The 23493-nt window shown below is 33.5% G+C and overlaps 2 protein-coding genes across 4 annotated transcripts in view; both read left to right on the forward strand.

Annotated features, from left to right (window-relative positions):
- Nucleotides 1-2338, forward strand: part of LOC133177806 (tetratricopeptide repeat protein 27-like) — a 35255-nt gene extending 32917 nt beyond the window's left edge. For both annotated transcript variants that reach the window (XM_061312694.1, XM_061312701.1), the window contains exon 24: nt 2203-2338. In XM_061312694.1, coding sequence (XP_061168678.1) covers nt 2203-2322 — 120 coding nt within the window. In that variant the 3' untranslated portion in view covers nt 2323-2338. The remainder of the gene's footprint in view (nt 1-2202) is intronic.
- A 12585-nt stretch (nt 2339-14923) lies between these two features.
- LOC133202833 (uncharacterized) lies at nt 14924-22776 on the forward strand. Of its 2 annotated transcripts, none has more exons than XM_061338712.1 (10): nt 14924-14985; nt 15232-15360; nt 17159-17380; nt 17706-17814; nt 18112-18211; nt 19696-19795; nt 19934-20146; nt 20504-20616; nt 21118-21192; nt 22549-22776. In XM_061338712.1, the coding sequence occupies exons 1-10, from the start codon at nt 14937-14939 to the stop codon at nt 22597-22599; spliced, it is 1161 nt and encodes a 386-aa protein (XP_061194696.1). In that variant the 5' UTR covers nt 14924-14936; the 3' UTR covers nt 22600-22776. The 2 variants fall into 2 exon arrangements, with proteins under 2 accessions (XP_061194696.1, XP_061194702.1); XM_061338718.1 differs by having other exon boundaries at nt 17159-17362.
- Nucleotides 22777-23493: the final 717 nt, after the last annotated feature.

The following is a 23493-nucleotide window of genomic DNA, read 5'->3' on the forward strand; positions in this document are numbered from 1 at the left end:
CGTTTACTTTCTATTTGTCTACTTTCTGTTCGTAAACTTTCTATATGGGCATGCTTGATTTAGCTTAACTTGGTGTACACCAGTGTACACCGGTTTGAAAAGTGGTTGTGTATAATCAAGTGCATTTTACGAGATGTAGTGTATAAGATGTAGTATATGTTTTGCATCTCGCCAGTGTGTGGATAATATTTTTTTGGTTTAAAGTGAAAAAAATTTAAATACAATAAGAATTGACTAAATTATTTAAAATCATTATGGTAAAAAAAATTACGAAGTCATCACTTACACACAAAAGACAACTTGAATGTGATTTCTTATCCTTTACAGGACATAAAATCATTTCGATCGTACCTATTTCCGCCATATTGGATTCAGTGTACACCTTTCAACACATGCCCTAAATTTGGTGTAAGAAAGTGTACACCGAGTGTACCCCAAAAGTCTACACCCCTGCACTTGATTGACAAGAATAGATATGGGTTACCCCATATCCAAGATATTCGACTTTTAATTTATTCGAATTTTCATTGTGCTCAGATGATTTCTAATTAAAAAAAAAAAACTATTTACTGATAAAACGTCAGAGATACTCAAGCTGTAGAAAGTCAACTATACAATGGCCATAAATAACCTAAAATGACATAATATTTAGGCTACTGAGTTTCAACATCTTTTGTTGAATAAAATATGCATGTACTAAGGAAACTGCATGTACATACATGTATATAACGTTACATGCGATTAGTGACTTTTATTATCACAACGTTGCATATGCCTATAAAAATAGTTTTAATTTCACATAGAACATAGACTAAATATAATTAACCGTTTAATTTTAAAGATGTATTTAACAACTCACTCATTTTCAGGAATATTTAATCCAAATAGCATGTTACAGGCCTGTAGCAACGTTTTCAAAGTGAAGGGGGGGGGGGGGGCTCCGAAAAAATCCCGCGTACTATGGGCCTGTGCTACATGTGTACTATATCTAACTTTCCAATAATAGAATCTTCTGTAAAAATTCGAAACAAGTCCAAGCAAAGATCAAAGATAGCCCAATTTTTTAAATAGCAAAACTATAGATCTATCAAGGATAGATTTTAATTTATCTTTTAATTTTGTGCTATTAAAGTACTATCACTCAAAGTATAGGCAGATGTTAAAAATGGGTCAACAAGAGTAATCAATGAACTCGTCTAGAGATGCATTGAAGGCCGTTGTTAAACGCAAAGCAAAGCGCGAGATCGGTTGCGGCTGTGGAGCATCACTCCTTCGTCATAGAATAAAATCCGACATTTAACACTTTATATAGATTTTGAATATAGAGACGTTTTGAAGATAAACTTCATTTTTGTTTCTAGAAATGTTTTCATTTACAAAAATAGTATATTTTCGTGTTTTAAACTGAGTAGATGACCTAGCATCGTTTTAGGTAACTCAGCCCCTCTAGCCCAGTCTATGCACTTGTTATGAAACTGGTGTATAGTTCTTCTTCATGTCCGTAGCAAATACTGATACCCAGTCTACATGATCTAAGCGTCACTAGCGAACGGTGCACATACCTGTGCTTGCAAGACCAAATAGACTAGGTTTACACACGTGCGAAGATCCTTTCAGACGAGCTCGGCAAATCACGGCAAATCACGTTGCTTTGCCGAGAAGTTACGATTGCAGGTGTTTAACCACATAATAACTATTCCGTCATTTAAAAAAAGAGAAAAAAAACACACACACACAGTTAATGATTAATATTCTCACTCAAAAGAAAATATACGGCAATTAACGAACAATAATCATGACAGTTATATAATTGGTGAAAAGATTTATCACTATCAATCGAAGGATGACCTATATATTTTCGTGAAAAAGACTGAGGAGGCAGCGAGCGTAGGAATATGAAAACTTTTTTTTTCCTTATTTGGGGAAAAGTGATTTTCTTAAAATCTTTTTACGTTAATTTTGTTTTCTTTAACGTATTAAATATACATCATTATTCTTAACATTTGTTGTAATGTTGTATCTACTGATCATGAATGGAACTATTTTCTTCGGAGCAATTGTGTGAAGAGTACCTGACTTTAGTAATATATCTTGAATAGATAATATGCACTGATCGAATATATTAAAAAAGGTGTACATGGTGTAAAAGGTGAAAGTAAATCAAGTTCGTCCTAATGTATTTGTCTACTTTATATTTTACAGCTGGCTCACACAGACCCTATCTCTGACTCCATACCCTCTGAAGACCTCAGGGAACTAGTCAACAAAATGGAGGACAAATTACAAACCATCATAGCACGTGTAAAAGAACTGAAACAATAAATTATTTTTATGTGTTTATATTCTCATGTTTTATTGATAAATAATAATTCATAAAACTTTATTGTATTGGTATTGTAAGTGTATGAAAGGATGTGAGGTTAGTATTTAAACCAAATTCAGAAAAGGAGCCAGTAACCCTTTTTATCGTTTCGCAAAAATCCTTCATATTTTGCGTAACATTCTTATGAATCTCTTACAAAATTGGAGAATGCATACGAAATAGATTGTAACCAAGATTTTACTTACCAGAAACTTCTTCCCTAGCGAACTCAAAACGGCGTGTAATGCTTTAAAGAGTGAATGAGAGTGAAAATAGTAGGTTTTCAAGACCAGTTAGCAAAGTAAAACATGGGCCACAAATATTGAGTGCAACAAATGCATAGCAAGAATGTAGGAAATCGAAGTTTGAAACCCCTGGACTGATATATATATATATATATATATATATATATATATATATATATATATATATATATATATATATATATATATATATATATATTGGTTTTGCTTGTAGGAAGGGGGGGGGTAAGATTGTCCCTAAATTAAAGTCAACCTCGAACCATATAAGCCTTTGTCATGCCCCATTTAAGGTCAGATGATACATTCCTCGGATATCAGTTTTGTATATCTTTGTGATGTATAAAAAAAATGAAATTATTATTAATGTAATTTGTAATTAAATTATACTAGTCCCCTACCGGCAAGTGTAATCTGGTTCCCATTAAAAATTGAAAATGCTGTAATTCTGTCAAAAATCATTGAAGCGGAACATAATGCAAACTTGATCTGTAACTCATCAAAATACACTCACATACCAAAAATCAAATCAATATCTGCAAACGTTTAGAAAAAAAGTGCGGAAAACCCTTAAAAATTAAAAAGGTTGTAATTTCCTCAAAAATCAATGAAGCGGAACAAAATTAAAAACTTGATCTGTAACTCATCAATACACACTTACATACCAAAATCAGCTTAACATCTGCAAGCGTTTAGAAAAAAGTGCGGAAAACCAAGTGGGAATGGGTGACAGAGGGACAGCTAGACAGACAGACGGACGGACGGATTCAGAGGAAACCTATAGTCCCCTATTCAATTTATTTTATTCTTGATGAAAGGACAGATTACTCTATTTGCATAAGAGTACCACAAAATCAGAACTCTTTAGTGTGCAGTGTATAGAGGGCTCTTAAGCACATGTTAAAACTTTTTCCTCATTTCCCCCTCCTGTTTATGTCATATTTCTTTTGATCATTGGGTTATTTTTTAATTCTTTTAATTCTTTTGAATGTCATTTAAACATTGAATTGTGAATTGTAGATACATGTAGTATTACATGTACTGCAATAATTATTTTCAATAGGTCTTTCTTTGTTAACACGATAAAATGCACTATTCCATCCTAAAATGTTTTCAACTATGAAAACATTTTTACACCTTCTTCTGTATTATATCAGGGTCAGCCATAATGCTTTGTATCCAAGATTATACAATATTTCAAATTTTTTATCCGAATGAATAGTTTTGGACTTTTTAAGAGGTCAACCGGGTTCAAACGCAGTTTGAAAAAGTTGAGGGGGAGTATTAAAACGAGCCATCAACTTCTCAATAGAGAATAGTCGTGACTAAAAATATTATGTGTTTGCTTCACAAACAAGCGCCTCGTTGTTCTAGGGGTGTGTTTATTGATTAGCATATGAGAGGTCCCGGTTTCAAATCCCAGACGTATCCGTTTTTTGTTGTTTTTTTGTTGTTGTTTTTTTGTGTGTTTTTTTTAAGTGTTTGTTTGTCGATTTACGAAATGATAGTATTCATTATTCAACGTATGAAATGAAGAAATTACGACGTCGACTCTGGCGTGTGCAAACTTCTGATAAAATCATTATTACAGTGTGATAAAAAATTTTATATAAAAAGAATCTTCTGTAAACATATTAAAGAATAAGCAATCAAATCTATGTATCCATATTGGCATTTTTATTTGCTTCAGTATACATGTATACATTTAATAATTATGCAAATCCAAGGGGGGTTCCGACCCCATCCCCTAGATCCTTAAGCGGGGGACACAAATTCTCTGAATTATCTTGTTGACTTAAAACCAGCTTGGAGACTTAACACTTGTTGAAATGGTAGCATTACCTAAAATCCATACTTCTGAACATTATATAAAAACTGCCTGTATAGTTAACATGTAGGGCAAACATTGAACAAAACCATAAGTTATCAATGGAGGCGCAGCCGAAGTTGAAAACTGTTTCCAAGGGATGATAAAGTTTATTGTTACCCTCAACTACATGCAATGTTATATTTAATGAACCGTTAGCACATAAATTCTGTGCAGTCAGTATTTTTTTTTTTTTGAATATCACCCGTCGTCAATTAATGTGGACCGTTGCTACGTTCTATCGCACTGGAAGGCGTGGTTTCTCGATCAATGTTGACTGTTGCTACATTCTATCACGCTCGAAGGCGTGGTTTCATCACAGGCGCCTGAAGTGTGGATCGATAGCCCCCCCCCCCTTTTAATTTAAAAAAAAAATATACAATTTCCCCGTCAATCACATCCATATGTCGTTCTTTGCAAGCAGACTACTGTACTTTTTTTTACATTTAGAGAATGGCCCTGTAAGGTATAATAAAAATACACGTGTATTTTCATTATACCGTACAGGGCCATTCTCTAAATGTAAAAAAAAAAAAAGTACAATCTGCTTGCATAGAACGACATATGGATGTGATTGACGGGGAAATTGTATATTTGTGAGAAATCATAAGCTCTACAATTTTTTTAAATTAAAAAAAAGGGGGGGCTATCGATCCGAACTTCAGGCGCCTGTGGTTTCATCACAGAAGGTAACATTTTTTTTTCAAATAAAATTGTCCACAACGAGTCAAATTGTAATAAGAAATATGTTTTAATCAAGTAAGTCAATAACTTTTAATGGAAGAAATCAGCCGCTCATTATTGGCTCACTGAATACTTAGCTTTTTAACAAGAACTTTTGTCACGAGACAGGACATATTTACATGTAATTGCACGTTAACAAGGCCTTTTTCATGTGGACTTTTATGAATGGACATGAGTGAAAGTTGTCTGCTCTTTCGTGATTGTGACGTCATAGCTATTTGACGCTTAGTTGACGTCACAATCATCACCATAAACAAAGGAACTAAGCAGAAAGCAGGTCAGTATGTGAATTGCAGCTTTGTAATATTTACTTAATTTGGTTGATTTACGAATTAAAGTTCTGAGTTACAGTTATAAAAACTCAATGAACACTATTTTTACTATTTCTTTTGTAGAATTCAGAAGCATTTATGATGGACTACAGTGAAATACTGGATTTCAGTGACAAAGGGGTAAGCGTATACCAAAGCTTTAGTTTACGTTTGATACTAATATGCATATTGACATTAATTTCCGGGTCTTTTTTGGTCATTTATCTAATTTTTTATTTATTAATTGAAAGTGTTTTGTGCTTAAAATATCTGATGTCATTAATTGTCTTATTTCAGGAGACCAAACTGGAGATTTTAAAGTTTAGTTATAACTGGGCTGAGGAGGTAGAGAGACAAGAGAGATTGGAGGTAATTAATTTATCCATTGGTGCTAATTTCTTATCATTATGTGGACTTTACTGTTTATGATATATTGTTGTTATGAAATATAATTAAATTAATACGCACTGTTCATGTGCATCAATGCGTCTAGAATTCTTGTTTATATTTGTATTTAATTATTTGTGTAAGGCAATGGAGTTAGAAGACAGAGAAAGAAAGAAGATTGTGAAAGCCCTTATGAAGAAAGTTCACCAAGAAATGATTGTAAGTAAAATTGGAATTATCTAATATCTCAACCCTGGATGAAATAAATTAATAGAATAAAGTCGAAGAGTTTTATGTATAATTTATAAATATTAAAAGTATGAAAAGGATGCATTGAGAAATAAAGGACCCCCACCCACCCCCTTTCCAGTTTAATTCGCCTTATCAATCTTTGAATCAACTAAATTATCAGCTGTTCAAAATTATAGTTGATTATAATTTATAGGCAAGTAATGTAAAATTATGATTTACTTATATTCTTTTCATAGGACATTATAAACAGAAAGTCAAAGGAGATGAGCAAAATACGGTCCGACATGGCAAGGAAGACAGATAAAATGGAGGCTATCCACAGAGAGCTAAAGGTACGTATAGTAATCGCTTATTAATGTAAATTTAAGGAACAGTGAATAAGAAGCATTTTTTCTTAAATGTAACCAATATGAAATCAATGTAAACTTATTGTAGGACACTACAGCCAGAAAGTCAAGCGAAAATGAGAAAATACAGGCCGACATGATGCGAAAAAGGGAGTTAATGCAGGATATCCATAGAGAGCTGATGGTATGTAGTACTCACTGATTCATGACATTGTACATTTTGTGAACAATGAATTAGAAGCATGAACTTTAAAACGTACTGAACGTATAATATTATCCTAGGACACCATCACCAGAAAGAAAAACGAGATGCAAAAAATATGGTCCGACATGATGAGGAAGAAAGATCAAGTGGAGGCTGTACACAGAGAGATTAAGGTACGTGGTACTCAGCAATTAATTAAGAAATGAATTTAATTTTTGAAGATTCATGAGGACATGAACTACGACGCTTCACGCCGGCATATTTCATGAAGCGCGTTAGCGCTTCATGATAAATATGCCGGCGTGAAGCGTCGTAGTTCATGTACCTCATGAATCTTCAAAAATTAAATTCATTTCTTATATTTACATTATTTTTCTGATGAGTTACCACAAATTTCACCATTCAACTGTCATTTTTAAAGCAAAACAGTTTGCACTATAGTTTTGACGTCAAGTACGGCATTATGACGTAACAATTGAGATATTCATGCTCATCCATGGTAGTTCATGAGAAAATGAACAGCATTCTAATTTGCAAAGAATATTAAGAAAAAATATTTGGAAATGTAAATATTGTTGATTGAATGATTGGTGAATTTGAATCAAGTTATCTTGAATGTAGTCAATGTATACGTATCCTAGGACACTACAGCTAGAAAGTTAAGCGAGATGGAGAAAATACAAGCCGATATGATTCGAAAAAGGGAGCTAATGGATGCTGTGCACAGAGAACTTAAGGTACGTAGTACTCACCATTTAATCTTGATTAAATAAACAGTGAGTTAGAATCAAGTTATCTTAAATGTAGCCAATGTATACTAATTCTAGGACACTATAGCCAGAAAGTTAAGCAAGATGGAGAAAATACAAGCCGACATGATTCGAAAAAGGGAACTAATGGAGGTTGTTCATGGAGAACTTAAGGTATGAAGTACTCGCCAATTAGTGTCATTTAATTATCGATATGACTTCATGAGGTACTTTTAATACTTGCATAAACCAATTCTTTCATCGAAAAGAATTAACTTTTATTTCTATTCATTTATTATTTTTTTTGTTTATTTTAAGATCGAATGTCAAAGAAAGAAAACTGCTCGTGCTGTTATAACGAAAGCTCTGCAGGAATGCATGGTGAGTAAAACAACTTTCCAATTATATAGCTGTTGATTAAAATGATATGATGGATTCAGATTTTTTTTTTCCTGAAGAAGTGCTAATCCTTGCTTATAGATATTTCAAAAAATGTCAAAACGATTTGGTGTTCAACTTATGTGATATCACCTTGATTGATAACCTGTCAATAACGAATTGATAAATTGTCTACGCATTGATATTATCAGCTAAATATTTTAAGATTTATTATTTATGATTATTTAAGTCCAGTTAATAAACATGTTTCAAACAAAAAACCACTTCTCTTGTAAATCCTTGTATACAATTTTTTCTTCCATATTAATAGGGAACAGTAGCCAAAAGGACCAATTATATGAACCACATTCGAGCAGATATATACAGAAAACTAGAAATGATGAAAGCAGTCCACGGGGAGCTTGTGGTAGGTACATTTTATAAGTAAGTAAAAGTTATTTCTCATGTGATATCCACATATGCTTGTTAGCTGTGTTTGAATGTTAATATGTTTGACTTAAATATTAACATTAATATTTAAATTTACCTTTTTTTCCAGAGAGTGGAGGAAAAGAAAAAAGATCGACTCATTAAGGTAAGATTGAGATTATTATTATACATGTGAAGTTAGCTTTGAAAAATTCAATGTTCGATGTAAAATCAACTTAAGGAAGCTGATTTACTGACCGTTTATTTTAGAATAAAGGAAAATATTGCATAGAAAATATTTCTATAAATTTGTTAAAGGAATTCGATACTTATAATAACATTAAAATAATAACCAATATAAATTTGGCATTATCTTTTTCTTTTTCCAGGAATACGTTAAAAACATTATAATTGCAGCAAATGAAAAACTTCAAAAGGAGTTTACAAGAGTAAGGAATCTAACCACAGATTTTAATTTTTGTTCAATTTCATTCATGTGCTGTATGCGAAATTTCAAGCCCTATTAATTTTGTACTTTAAGTAAATGCGATATTCTTCATATTGAGATATACATCCAAACGAACTCGAAAATTTCCAGCGATCCATAAAAAAATTATCCTAACGAATTGAAATGACTTCAATGTCGTTTACAGTTTTTAATTTTTTTTAGGAGTTCGTCAATAATGTGATTCAAATGGCGGAAGAAAAGCTTCAAAAACAACTTGAGCAAAGATCAAGAGTAAGTTTGGTATTTATTCTTTAAAATATTTGATGATTTTAAATTTTTTACTTCTATCTGTCTGCTAAATGAAAAGCTTATTTACTTTCTTTAGGAGACAAGCTCCGGAATGAAATCACACCAAATCCAGCATAAAGTACAGAAGAAATCAAAAGTAAGCTGCGTGAATAGTTTTAAATGAACTTTTGAATTAGTTTCATATGCTGTCGGCTTTTCTTCGAAAATTAACTTTCAATTATTTTCATATTAAAGAATTCCAGCATGGAGAGAGAAATGGAAGCTAATGAGGAGAATAACAATGAATTGTTTGTTCCAAGGAGACTTTTCCTTTTCAATATAGACTATTTCAAGGACAGTCCAAAAGTAATTAACATTTTATTTAATTTTTTTACATCTCCTTAGAGAGATGACACTCAAAAATGCTTTAATTTTTTTTCCTATTGGATATTAACAATAACATGGCTATATATTTTCTTTCAGAATGAAAAGCTAAATCAAACAAAGTATACTCCTAACCCCTTATCAAGCATACGAAATTTGGAGGATAAACATGCTCATGGAACATGGTCAGAAAAGGTATCCTTTTGTTTGTCATTGATAAAAGTATTAAAATCTGTTCAAAACGTCTCTTTATTTGACTGACTTTTCTTAAACAGTTTTAAATATTTTTTGTGCTACACATTTTTTTTTTCTTCTTCTTCTTCTTCTTCAGGAATCCTCTCCAACCAAGACTGGAAAAAGCATCAAAACCCGTGTTTTAAAGTTTTTGGGACTGAAATGATAAGGAAAATGAGCCTGGGAGACTCTTAATGATTTTAGATTATTTTTGGAGTCCGACCTTAAATTTTATTTTTGAAAATATATTAATATTTGTAATTGAAATAGAAGATATTGAAAGTTTTCTTTTGTCTTGCTGTTTTTTTTTACCTAAAAAAGACCTCATCAAAGTTCATTGCTGTCTAGTAATTCTGCTCAAAACTTTTTTTTCCTGCTGTAGTAGCCTCTTAACGATGTACTAAAACTGACATCCACCCCACCCCATCCCCTTTCCAAATTTCTGTCCTTTAATTTTCGTCATTTCTGTATACATTTGGGCAAAATCATGAGTCGTAATTGGAAAGGAAGTTCTAAAAATTGCACTCCGTGGGCTGTTCACGAAAAGAAAGAAAAATTCAACCGAATATCCATAAAATCGTTGATTTCTGGAATTCCCGAGAGTCCTTTTTCCCCCCTGTTGACAAATCTGTGCTGTTTGTAGATTTTGTTTTGTCGATCAATATTCTTTACTTTTTAAACTGGTTTCTAATTGTCTTTAGAAAAATTAAAACCCTAATTTTTTTTTTATATTAGCCATTTAATTTATTTCCAGTAGGATTATGTAGAAACGCCATCCTTTGGTATCTTGCACAAATGCCTGGTAAGGTACCTCATTTTTTGTGAGTAAACATGTTAAAGTAGCAATACTTCAATGACGAAATCTTGGTAAGAATTATGTATTATTTAGGAACGTATCGTCTGTCCTTAAGTGTCCCTTACCTGTAAATATCGGCCAAATTTAAAATTCATAAGATATACACTAAATCAAGGTTATTTTATTTTCTTCCTATTTGTGATGATTTTTTTTTTTCGGAAGACCTTTAACTTATTGTTATGTGAAAATTTCACCACGAGTGTTCGAAGTAAAACAACTGAAAACTAGTGCAAATTGTAACGGGAACCGTTACAGATGTTCCCCAAATACATGTACGTCCACACTCCCTTACGGGCCCTAAATCTACACTTTAATTTCAGAAGTATTATAAAAAAAAACAACAAAAAAACTCTGGTATAATCCTTTGAGTATTAGCCAATCAGATTTCAGAGCACGCACATGATCATCTTTTCTAGATATTTCACATGTTTTCCTCTTAAGGCTCAAAAATAAATGTAAGAAATCTCAAACATTTTCATTGAAAACTATGAGAGATACAGCCATATAAGTATTAGCCAATCAGAACCCAGCACATGTACGTGCATGTTCTTGCATTCAATTTTGATAATAGCATAATGTAGGAAAACGTTATACCTATCTTTATTCTAAATTTCATCCTGTTCTGTTAAAAAACTACGAAAGTTAAAGCCATTTAAAGTTTAAAACAATCAAATTGCAGCACATGTGCATGCGGGGGTTTTCACGATACCTCATACATATCACAATGTAGAATCTCCTTATGAATTACTGTTTTGAATTTCAAAGTATTTCGTCAAAAAACTAGAAGATTATTGAGATTTTTTGTCAGATGATCAAAGAGAAGCACACGTGCATGCGCGTACTTTCTTACTAATTCAACCATCTCATAAAGTCTACACCACAAAGATAGGTTTATATAATAATGTTCAAGGCATATCATTTAAAAATAGGAAGGTTAAAGCTGTTTCAATTGTATCAGTCATTTCACTCCCCCACGCGCACACACGTGCATGCAAGTGCGCGCAAAATGACCTTCGTTCCGCACATCTACACAACATGCCTGTTAATCCTAAAAAGGTCTCATTTCAATCGGATGAGTAGTTTCCAAGAAAACTCGAGGACAAAAAAGTTTTGAAAAAAAAAGTAAAAACAATGTGTTCCCAAACTTCGTTTGGGGAACATTATATAAATGGTGCCTGTTTTGAAGGGTAACAGTTGAAATTGACACCCCAAGGAAAACCATTGTCAACGGACGCGCCTGTTTTGGAGGGTAACAGTTGAAATTGACACCCCAAGGAAAACCATTGTCAACCGACGCGCCAAAGCTTTTAAACTCCCCGCTACTATTTTTCTCAATAAGAAAGTTTCGTAAAAGATCGATTTACCGACCTCTTTATTGTTTGTTTGATACTCAAAGAATCTTTTATCATCTAAAGTTTCGTTATTCTGCACTCGGAAGCATGTTTCGTCTGTTTTGTTGTTTTCAAGTAAGTTACATCGGACGCAAGCTTTCATTGACGTCAAAAACAGAAAACATATCCCAGTCTTGAACCATTACCAATTGGTTTGAGTGATCACTGTGCTATATTTTGTTCAAGGAGGATTTCGAAAGGTCACTTTAATTAAAAAATTATAACCCAGAAATTTTTCTGACGAAATTGCTGGAAGCAGATTGGACCCCAAGTTTTTCTACGTGTCAATTAAGCATGGAGGGCTTTTCAACAAACTTTAAAAAAAATGGTCTAAGATGAAGTAGCACCGGTCAAAGATGTAAAAACAACGAACTGAACCGTGGATAACATCGTCCATCCTCGAAAAGATCCGAGAAATTTAAAGAGATTCTTTACATACAGAAAAACAAAACAGGAAGATTATTATAAAAGCTACTGCAGAATCAGAAATGAAATACAGAAAGACGTTAGAGTTGCACGGACAGAATATCTTTCTTGTAAAATTGAAGAAATTAAAAACAGTCCCAAAAAATTATGGCAGAGTCTAAAAGACCTTGGTCTTAAAAATAAACGTCAGGACAGTAGGAATTCTGTTTAAAAATTGATGATGAAATTTGCAAACTCCCCAGACCTTTGAATATTTTTAGCGTGGATAGTGAACGTTTTAAATCCTATTATTCCAAAAATGATAGTCTTTTTACTCTGAAAACAGTCAGTGAAAGTTTTGTACATAAAGAACTTCTAAAACAGAACCCAACTAAAAGTACGGGTCTCGATGACATTCCATCCAGGTTTATTCGTGATGGAGCAAATTTTCTTAAGATTCCTATCACCTATATTGTAAATTTATCTATTTCTTCTTCCATTGTTCCTGACGATATGAAAACAGCAAGGGTTAAACCTATACATAAAAAGAAGATTTCACTAGAAGTAAGTAAATATAGACCAGTTAGTATTTTCAGTGTCGTTTCAAAAATTTTAGAGAGATCTGTTTATATGCAACTTGCAAAATACTTAGATCGTAATAATATTTTATACGAGTTCCAATCTGGCTTAAAAAGTAAGTACTCCACTGAAACTTGTTTGATACATTTATTTGATTTTATTAGAGATAATACTGCAAAGGAATTATATACTGGAATGGTTATCCTTGATCTGCAAAAGGCATTTGACACAGTAGATCATGATATACTTTGTAAATAACTTAAAACAATTGGTGTACAATCTGTTGATTGTTTTTATCTTATTTGTCTGAAAGAAAACAGTATGTTTACAGCAATGGAATTTCATCAGATGCTGGAATGTTTACATGTGGTATACCTCAGGGCAGCATTCTATATAGGTCCTTTATTATTTTTAATATACGTCAATGACATGGTAGCTAGTGTTGACACAGACTGTGAACTTATTTTATACGCTGAAGACAGTGCTATCTTATTTGCATATAAAGATCCAGATTTTATATCAGAAAAGCTTAGTAAAGTTTTAGATCAGACCTCGCATTGGCTTGTAGGTAATAACTTATCGTTACATTTAGGCAAAACTGAATGCATTTTATTTGACTCCAAAAGAAAACTTCAAAATGTTCAAAAATTTCCAGGTTGTATGTAATGACCATAACATTGAATGTAAAGAAAAAGTTAAATAACTTGGAGTTGTGATTGACGGATGTTTGAGTGGTGAATGCATTATTGAAGCAATTGTTCAGAAAGTAAATAATAGATTAAGATTTCTGTACCGACAAGCCCGTTTTTTTAGATTTTTTTTGTAAAATGACTCTGTTTTCGGCACTGATACAATGTCATATTGATTACGCCTGCAGTGCTTGGTATGCAGGGCTATCTAAGACCTTAAAGAAAAAATTACAAATATGTCAAAACAAGATGGTTCGATTTGTTTTGAATTTAGGTCCACAGGCATCTGTAAATTATGAAGTTCTCAATCAATTGAATTTATTAAATATTCAAGGTAGAGTTTCTCAGCTTAGACTAAATCAATTTTTTATTATTTATCAAGGAAAAGCCCCTTCGTATCTTACTGAACATTTTTTACTTCGGTCTAATATTAGTAGCTATCATACTAGATCAACCTCTAATGCAGATTGTGTTGTACCAGCTGTCAAACATAAACAATCTGAATCATTTTATTTTAATGGAGTCAAAGATTGGAACATGTTACCAGCAGAAATTAAAACTGTTTTAAATACTGGAAATAAGTTTGCTTTTAAAAGAAATGTCAAGAAATTTTTGTTAGATAGGGGAATTGCCCAGTATAAAAGTCAAGACATATTCTATTAGTCTCAATTTTTATTGTTAGTTGATTACGATTATATTCATCTGAAGACTTGGTATATATACATATTACTATTTATTTTTAATGATCTTTGTGTTGTCAACTTGATCCCATCTTAATTATAGTATATTGTTTATTTAACATCTAGCATACTTGTATAACTATAAGGGTCCCATTGGAAATAAGCCCTTGGCTTTCATGGGTTATCCTTGGTATACGAATGTAATATGCATTATATTTAGGTTTTTCGAAAAACGACTGATTACGATATATTTTAATTCTAATTCTAATGTTTAGTGTCAAACTTTTTATATATTTCTTAATTTTATTTTGTCAGAAATGCATTGTACCAACGTATGTAGTATACCAAATAAGTATCTATCTATCTAAGTTTATTTGGCTTCTTTCAAACGCACAACTGACGTTTTGAGAATTCTACGGTGAACCGTACGCGCATGATTTGCAAGCATGTGACAATTTCGTTGTGTTACCCGTTGTCAAGTGTTTTGCTAACGCTGATGGTAACATTACTGATTGTTACATGCGTCTAAACCAATCAGATTTTAGTATTTAACATGAAAGTATAATAAAATAAAATTAATGCCAAAACGGAGCACCGTACATGAAGTACGCACCAGCTGACCACCAGACCGTGTCCATATTCTTGTAAACATTTCACTGACTATGAATTGGACCCTATGATTACAAATGAAATGGCGGCTAGTCATATTCAGTGGGAGGAAACAGTCAATCTGGAAAAAGGTAAAAAAATTCATGTATATCCTTAGTGACGCAATAAATTGGTATCAGAATTGTGACATATGCGTTCGATTTGAAATAACTGATAGAGTTATTTATAGTCGGAAAGTGAGTACTGCTACCGATACACAGCTGATAAATGTTTGTAATTTGCTTGAAGTCTGATTGTTAATGTGTTAATTTCAGTGTGATGAAAAAATATAATATTAATTCGGCAATTATGAGTAATGTTTCTTCAATCTTTCGAAGAAATTCTGGGTTTGGCGAAGAGGGCGTTTAGACCATTGAAATATCTGAAGACGTTGGAATCCATTGACGATATCAGGCCTGAACATTTCTTCCATCTGTTTGAAATCGTATCTGGTGAAACTATTCCAGGTAATCACGTGATCTATTACAATCATCTAAAGATCGATGATTTTTTCAGAAAAAAAAATACATGTCTGTGAATCTATAGATTTTCGGCTGAATTAGGGAGTGAGATCAACAGTTCAATGACAACATTTTCATCAAGACATCCCCCATCAACACATGCACACCTCAGAATTAAAGGTGATGCATGCTGATACAAATTTGATTTTAACTATTGTTTACCACACTAAATAACATTTTTAATTCATAAAAGAAACATTTCAGATAGATACCATAACAGAAAATAACTCATGCACAATATGCACTTTTTGTATAATTATCGACAGCTGATCGATGTCAGACAACAAAAACTGTAGGGACTAACACCCCACCTTCCTGGCCATTTGAACTTAAGTTTTCCCCCATAAACTGAACATTCTAATTTCACCCTTTAATAATATTTTGTGCCTGGTGTTCATATACATGTATGTTGCTTACGTATAGGATTACCTACATAAGGCTTCAAATATATTGTAAGTTTTATTATACTATTGATTTGAATTTATTTGATGTTTATATGCAGTTTTAGGAAATTCGATCGGCAAATAAATTGCGAATTGTTTATCGACAGTTTTTTTTAATCAGTGGCGCATCCAGAAATTTCGTAACGGGGGGCGCAGTAGAAGGCAGGGGGGTCTGGGGGCTGCATTGAAGCCCCCAGTGGGTCTAGGGTAAGGCCCTGGTGGGGGTCCGGGTACAAAGCCCCTGGAAGCTGATAAATTCTTACAAATAAGAGATGTTTTCCTTGATTTTAGGATAATGGACATAAGTTCTACATACAAAAAATTCAAAGGGGGGGGGGGGCGCACGCCTGGCTCGCCGGCCCTGGATCCGCCTTTGATAAGATGAAAAAGTAGTTTACTGTATATATAAAGCGCATACTAGATAAAGGTGACTATTTACGCGTGCTTTTAATTACGCGAAACAGTAGCAGAAATAAAGTGTATGTTGGATATTTAGCGATACCCAAATTGTTATATTGTATACTGTTGTATAAAATATTTAATTGGATGCGTGGATGGATATATATATATATATATTTCAGGCACGTAGTATCGGGATAGGGGGTGCCCCCCTTTTCCAGTCACTACTTTTTTCTATAGAAAATATTTATTGAAAGGCTGCCCCCCCCAAACTTTTTGTTGCGGTATGTAGTCAAATCAGGGTAATGTATGAATAAAATTTGGTTATGTTAAAGGTTGTAACCTACCCCCACCCCAACCCACGATTTAGGATTTTCGGGTTCGGACAATTTTCCTTGTCAATTTTTTTTAAAGGTAAGTTGAAATTTTTCTCTCTGCCCCCCCCCCCCCCCTTTCAAATACGATACTACATTCCCGTGATTGAAATATTTTGGTTATAAATGATGCATGTATCAACCCTCTACAATATTAAGAAATTGTATACTTTCTGAGAATTTCAAATTTCATCTTTTTGCCTGTATCCTTATAAATCAACACATTTTTTCATCACTTTATTGGACATTACTGAGAAACTGAATGAAATAGGAAACTTTCTGCGGCTAAACAATTCAATTTAATTATATGTATATAAACATACACTTGGTTGTTATTTTAAAGACATTTTTAATAAAAAGTTCTAAATTTGTATCATCTGCATTTACTATAGAGAGGACATGCGAAAAAAGGGGGTGATGTTATTTACATATTTTATTTTATTATTAAATAAGTCCTCCCGTAAATTTATAGAGTACACGCATTAAGTTAATATTTGTTTTATTTTCTTTTTCCGATATGCCCCACAGGATGGCGTGACTGCAAAAACAAACGACAGGAAGCCAACATGTGCCAGTTCCTGATTAACACTTTGGATGACAATGTGGACACACTGTCTCTGGACCACATAACCGGAGAGGCGATTACAGAGGGGGACCCACGCGCTCTGAAGAATCTCCTGGAAATTTTCTGTGAAATCATTGAAGAGTATAATAGGAGGTCGCCACTGGCCGGTAAACAGTCACTGGCCGGTAAACAGCCCCTCCCCGGAATAAATGTAGAGCCTTGAATTTTACAAAATAAATAAATAAATAACAAATAAAAAAAAAAAAATAAAGATAAGAATAGAAAATGGAAAAAACAAAATCTTTGGATGGAAGGGGTGTGCACACACCTCAGTTTTTACATGAATCTTCAACATTTTCTAACGTTATCTTTTTAATATTTATTCTTAATTTGACTGAACTTTTTTTATAAACTACAAATCTAGTTAGTCAAATAAAATTCCTTTATTAAAGTTCGGAAAAAAAATGTAGATATACTTTGAAGAGGACACAATATTGTTATTTTTTGTAGACATATCGGATAAGTACATAAGTAAAAAAGGGCCCGAAGCTAGTAACAAAGAGCTGAAAACATCTACAGATATTACGGCGGATCCTGGTTTCATTCCACCCGAAATAAGGTAACACGACGGCGGATCTAGCATCACACCAGACCTAATTTATATGCCCGTAACAAAATTTTAAAACAAATCACATGACACGGATGATACGAAAACGTTGTTCCCCTAGAAACCGTTCAGCAGGTGCCCGAAGAAAGAAACGTCTAGATTGTCACATGTTACAGAACTAAAACTAAACCTAGTTTTAAAAAAAAACATATCAAGTACATATCATAGTATTTCAAGGAAATTTCTGTGTTAATATGGTAAAACTTTGACAATATTCTAATGTTACCAGAATTTTTCCTCTTATTTTAGGAAACTACTGTCCAGAATTAACAACGACGCCGAGACTATTGCCCGGTACAGTCAGAGCAGTGGGTTATTGGACGCTTTCAAGTCCAGTCACCGTATAAAGGTAAGATTATGTGCTGGACATTTTCCGGTCCAGTCACCGTATAAAGGTAAGATTATGTGCTGGACACTTTCCGGTCCAGTTACTGTATAAAGGTAAGATTATGTGCTGGACACTTTCCGGTCCAGTGACCGTATAAAGGTAAGATTATGAGCTGGACATTTTCCGGTCCAGTCACCTATGAAATTATAATTATGTGCTGGACACTTTCCGGTCCAGTCACTGCATAAAGGTAAGGTGTATGTGATGGACACTTTCCGGTCCAGTCAGCGCATAAAGCTGGACTCTTTCCAGTCAATTCACTGTATAAAGGTAAGGTGTCTGTGCTGGATATCTTCAAGTCCAGTCAAGATACCAAGATAAGGTATGCTGGACGTTTTCAAGTCCAGCCAGCATATCTAAGATCGCGGAACATTAACTATGCAGCTTACGTCATTTCCATTTGTTACAGTCAAAACATTTAATGATAGACAATGAAATGGGCGGGTACAATTCGACACGGACGTCCGAGAAAACATTGGATTGAAATTCTAGTTTGAAATTCATTTTCAATCCACATGCATATTTCATAAACTCGACTAAGATCATCCAGGGATACACATTAACAGACTTGATCTAACCTATATAATTAAAATCCAGATCAGTGATCAGGTTTTTTAGGAGCAGGTCGATTCTCAAGTAACTATAAACCCTATGACGACTGAACTTGCTTAGATGATGCATCTATAAATGCACACTTTTAAAAACGTTGGATTTGACTTATGTTTTCGGATGAGTATCAGTGCTGAAGTTTAAGTCCATTTCTAAGGAACTATAAGCCCCATGTTGGCCAATTCTGCATGGATCATTGGATGATGTATCTGGGTATGCACACTCTCTGACATTCTTCGGATGTTAGATCGAAGCATTTTCCGTATTATTGTGTAACAGGAAAGAAGAAAATGCATGATTGCACTGGAAATCGAACCCCGAGATTCGATTAAGCTAAGTTGGAAGAGCGCCTGGCTAGTGATGCAGAGGCCCCGGTTCGATTCCCATACCAGGCATAGTACATTTCCTCCTTTCCTTTACATAATTTGGTGCCGTGACCAGGATTTCTGTTACAATTGCACATGTTTAAGCATTTGAAGCATTACATTCCAAAATAATTATAAACCTACCCAGCTGCAGGGTCAAAACGTGCATGAATAACGCATCTATAGGGAAGCACACTGTCACGCTGCTAGACCTGCTTTGATGCTGGTTCTGACCAACATTTTCCAGAAGATTGAAAGGATAACGTTTTCCGAGCAGGTACATTCATAAACAGGTCATAACTATAATTTTTTTCCTATAACAAACTTGCATGGATGTTACATCTTAAGATGGTCGCTTAACTAAAAAAAATATTGGATACGAGATTTTTCTTTACTTTATAGATAACATTTGTCGAATTGAGGTTCGTTGCTTACCTATATATTTCATGTAAATCCATAATATTTATGCAGGAGATTTTTACCCAGACAACCCCAGTACCAATGACGTCATCAGTCACCAGTCCGATCACATGGGATTTCATTCTGAAGAAAAGAAATCTTCAAGAGGCTGGTATATACCACGCAATAAATGATTGAACAATAAATTTACAATGCAAGCACAGAGATACTTATATAAATTTACAATTGTCGATGGAAATTAAAGCTCTCAACAGCCATATGCATGTACTCGTATTGTTTTTCTTTTCAGAAAAATTACAGTCCAAAACAGTAAGTCAATCTAAGCCCCTGACGAGAAAGGTCGTCCCCACAGGGAAGACGGTGGCCTCGGGGACAAAACCCCGGGGGCTTCAGAAGTCACTGGGACCAAAGAGAGTCGTAAAACCTAAACCAGTCCTCGGTTCGAAACTCCGGCGCAGCAGTTCCTCAGCTGTGACAAAGTCAGGACTAAGCCCAATATCTAGTAAGAAAATGGTGTCCTGTAGAAATGTTTTTATTTAATATAAGACGTTTTCTGGTGAAAACAGCTGAGTCCAGTAAGGGTCCTTAGGTGGAAATATAAAGGCCTTGGAATTTTCTAAAAACTCCTTTTTTCTTTGAGAAAATCTACATCTGTTGCATTTGATGCGGAGCACTCGTTATACTGTCATAAAACAGTTAATAATACAATATTCGATTCACTTCCGATCAGAATATAGTAAAAAGGTAGTACGCTGTACATTAGTATATCTGTAATGTAGTAACACTAAAGTTTACTCAGTGGTTGCGAGTATGAATCCTTTAGATAACCTGACTTGTTTTATCACCATTTGTGTTTTAGAGAAGTCCAGTGCAGTGTCCAGTACGGGGGACACGGTGGACCTACAGAAGCTGGTGGAACACGCGGAGATCGTGGTCAGTCGCCGGAGGGAGATGGCACGTGAGATTAAGCGGGTTCGTGTCAGTTGACAGTAAATCTTCACAGTTGATGCTTGTTTTGAACTTTAAACAATCACATACACTTCGGGAATGGAACCTCGCCCTCCCTTGCCCTTCTAGTTAATTTTTTTTAAACTGGAAGAAGGGGGAGGGTATGCACCTGGAAAAAGCGGTGGGAGGGGGTATACACCTGCTCCAATCAAGAAACACTAACCTTGTAACACTTGCTAATATACTGTAGTGTTATTGACTTAATTGGATCTTAATTTTTATTGTAAACTATTTTTTCTGCACACCCTCTGAATTTTCCAGCACTACAATCAAGTTAAACTTTCACTCTGCAATCATTTCCAAACGCAGCCACTTTCTCATAATAGTTTCACGGGGGGGGGGGGGGGGTTATTCTTCATAGGGAAGGTGGCAGATGTAAATGCATGAAAAGGTGAAATTTCCATTAGTTAATTAAATTCTAGTTGTTAGGGAAGTTTTTATGGTTCATCTATTTTCTTTTTCTAGTTACAAAATGAAGAAAATATTCTGAAGACGACAGAAATGATATTGAAGAAGGAGATACAACTTCTACAAAAGCAGGTTAAACACTTCTCAAAATTTTCATGTACTTCGAGATAATGGGCAAAATTGAAGTTTAGTTGTACTTTGTATACATATCAGCTGTCTTAGTTTAAGAAGGAATGCCAACAAAAATTTTATTTCAAGATCTTTAAGAAATCCCTGTTAAGTTATGGTTTCAGCATTGAAAGGCCGATATTAGCTCTTAATTATTTTATAAGAATTTTTTTCCAATTTTTCATAGAAAATGAAAAGAGTGTTTTCTTTGAAAATAAGATGCTTTAGAGTTAAAAATTTCCTATTTATAAATGCATAATATAAATATCTAATAAAATATGTAAAGAAAAGCCTGATAGACATTTTAATTATTTTACTTTTTATGAAAATAAAATACTTTATTTGTAAATATTTTCAAAACCTATGGATAATATATTCAAAAAAACAAGTCACAACTACAAAGGATATGTTAGACTATCATATTTTAAAAAGAAATTGAGATGAAATTGCCAATCTTTAGAGAAATTTTTTTTAATTTTGGCCAATCCGATCGAAATTAAACTGATCCGAACCAGAATTTTATTATAATTGGAAAAAATCTTATTTTCTCTAGAATTTCGCAATTTCATTTCAATTTCTTTTTAAAATATGATTACCTAACATGTTCTCCCTAGCTGTGACTAATTTTATGAGGATTTTATCCATAAGTATAAAAAATATTCACAAATAATATGTTTTATTTTCATAATTATTTTTATTTATTTAAAAAATTAAAAATGTCTATCCAGCCTTTCTTTACATATTGTATTAAACATTCATGTTTTGCATTTATTAACAGCAAAATTTAAACCATAAAGCATCTTATTTGCAATTTTTTTTCCCCATTTTCTCTGAAAAAATGCAAAAAAAAAAAAAACCGTATATAAAATAATTAAGAGCTACACAGACCCGTAGCTACGGTTTCAAAAGTGGGGAGGCCAACCCCCCCCCCCCAAAAAAAAATTCTGACAAGCCAAAAAAAAAAAAAAAAAAAAATAATAATAATAAACAGACCAAAAGTGTGTGCGTGGGGGGGGGGGGGGACTTCCCAAAATTATCGTACAAGCAAATAAAAAAAAAGGTAATTTACTGTCCAAACTGGGAATTTACAATTGCTCAACCTTACAATATCTGGGGGGGGGGGGGACCAGCGTCTAAAGGAAAATTTACTAAAGCAAAAGGCTATACTCAGAAAAAAGTGGGGGCGAGCCCCCCCCCCCCCCCCCCCGCATTCTACGGGCCTGAGCTAATATCGGTCTTTCAATACTGAAACCATAGTTTAAAAGACCTTTAAATAGAATTCTGGTGTGGCATTCCTTCTTAACTTTTTTTATTTTACAGAAATCTAAGACTCCAGCAACTTCACTTCAAAGACTTACTGCGAGGAATTAATAGACTGGTCCATTGGTTCCCTGTGGTCATTTAAAATCAGGTGGATGGAAATCAGGTGGATGGAAATCGTCAAAGTTTATCAACATTTCCTGATATTTCATTCACAAGCTCAAGATGTCCATATATGACCGATCCTCTCTACATGTATATATATTCATAATTCTCTCAATAGATGGTCTGTACATTTCTAATAAATTATCATCATAATTATTATGAGAAGTTAACATTGTATATTTATTTTTTGATATACAACTATCATAAATTTAGTAAAAAGATTTATTGACATTGTTAAACTAGGAGTTTTATGTGTGCGCACTTCTTCGTCAGATAAACTGAGGAAGTGTAGGGAAATTCGCAAAGATTCAAGAAAAATAGTGTGGAAGATTTACTTTTCATGAATTATCTTTTTAAGTGCCAGTCCAACCCCCTCCCCAATTAAAAAAATAATGATAATGCATATATCGCCATGTTCAGCGAACCAAAATTTAAGTACCCCCCCCCCCCAAAAAAAAATAACCAAAACAAAAAACAACCCCAAAGAAACGGCATAGTTGTCATTCATCGTTTGATCCAAACAAGCAGTTTCATTATTATCATTAGAGTTGGTGAGCTGAATATATATACATGTATTTACATAACATACCAGCTAATGACAAACGGGCTTTTGTGTTTATTTACATGGAACAACAAAGTATTGATAAATCGATATACATGTATAACAAATCACATTAAATTTGTTGAACTGCGCAGTTTAAAATCGGCAGAATATTCAGATGTAGCTTTTTAAATTAAATGATTGAAAGAAACTTATCAGTGAGCATATATATATATATATATATATATATATATATATATATATATATATATATATATATATATATATATATATATATA

Source organism: Saccostrea echinata, unplaced genomic scaffold (assembly GCF_033153115.1).
Source record: "Saccostrea echinata isolate AGI-Se365-2 ecotype Australia unplaced genomic scaffold, CSIRO_AGI_Sech_v1 ptg000002l, whole genome shotgun sequence".
In the NCBI taxonomy this organism is placed as follows: Eukaryota; Metazoa; Mollusca; class Bivalvia; order Ostreida; family Ostreidae; genus Saccostrea; species Saccostrea echinata.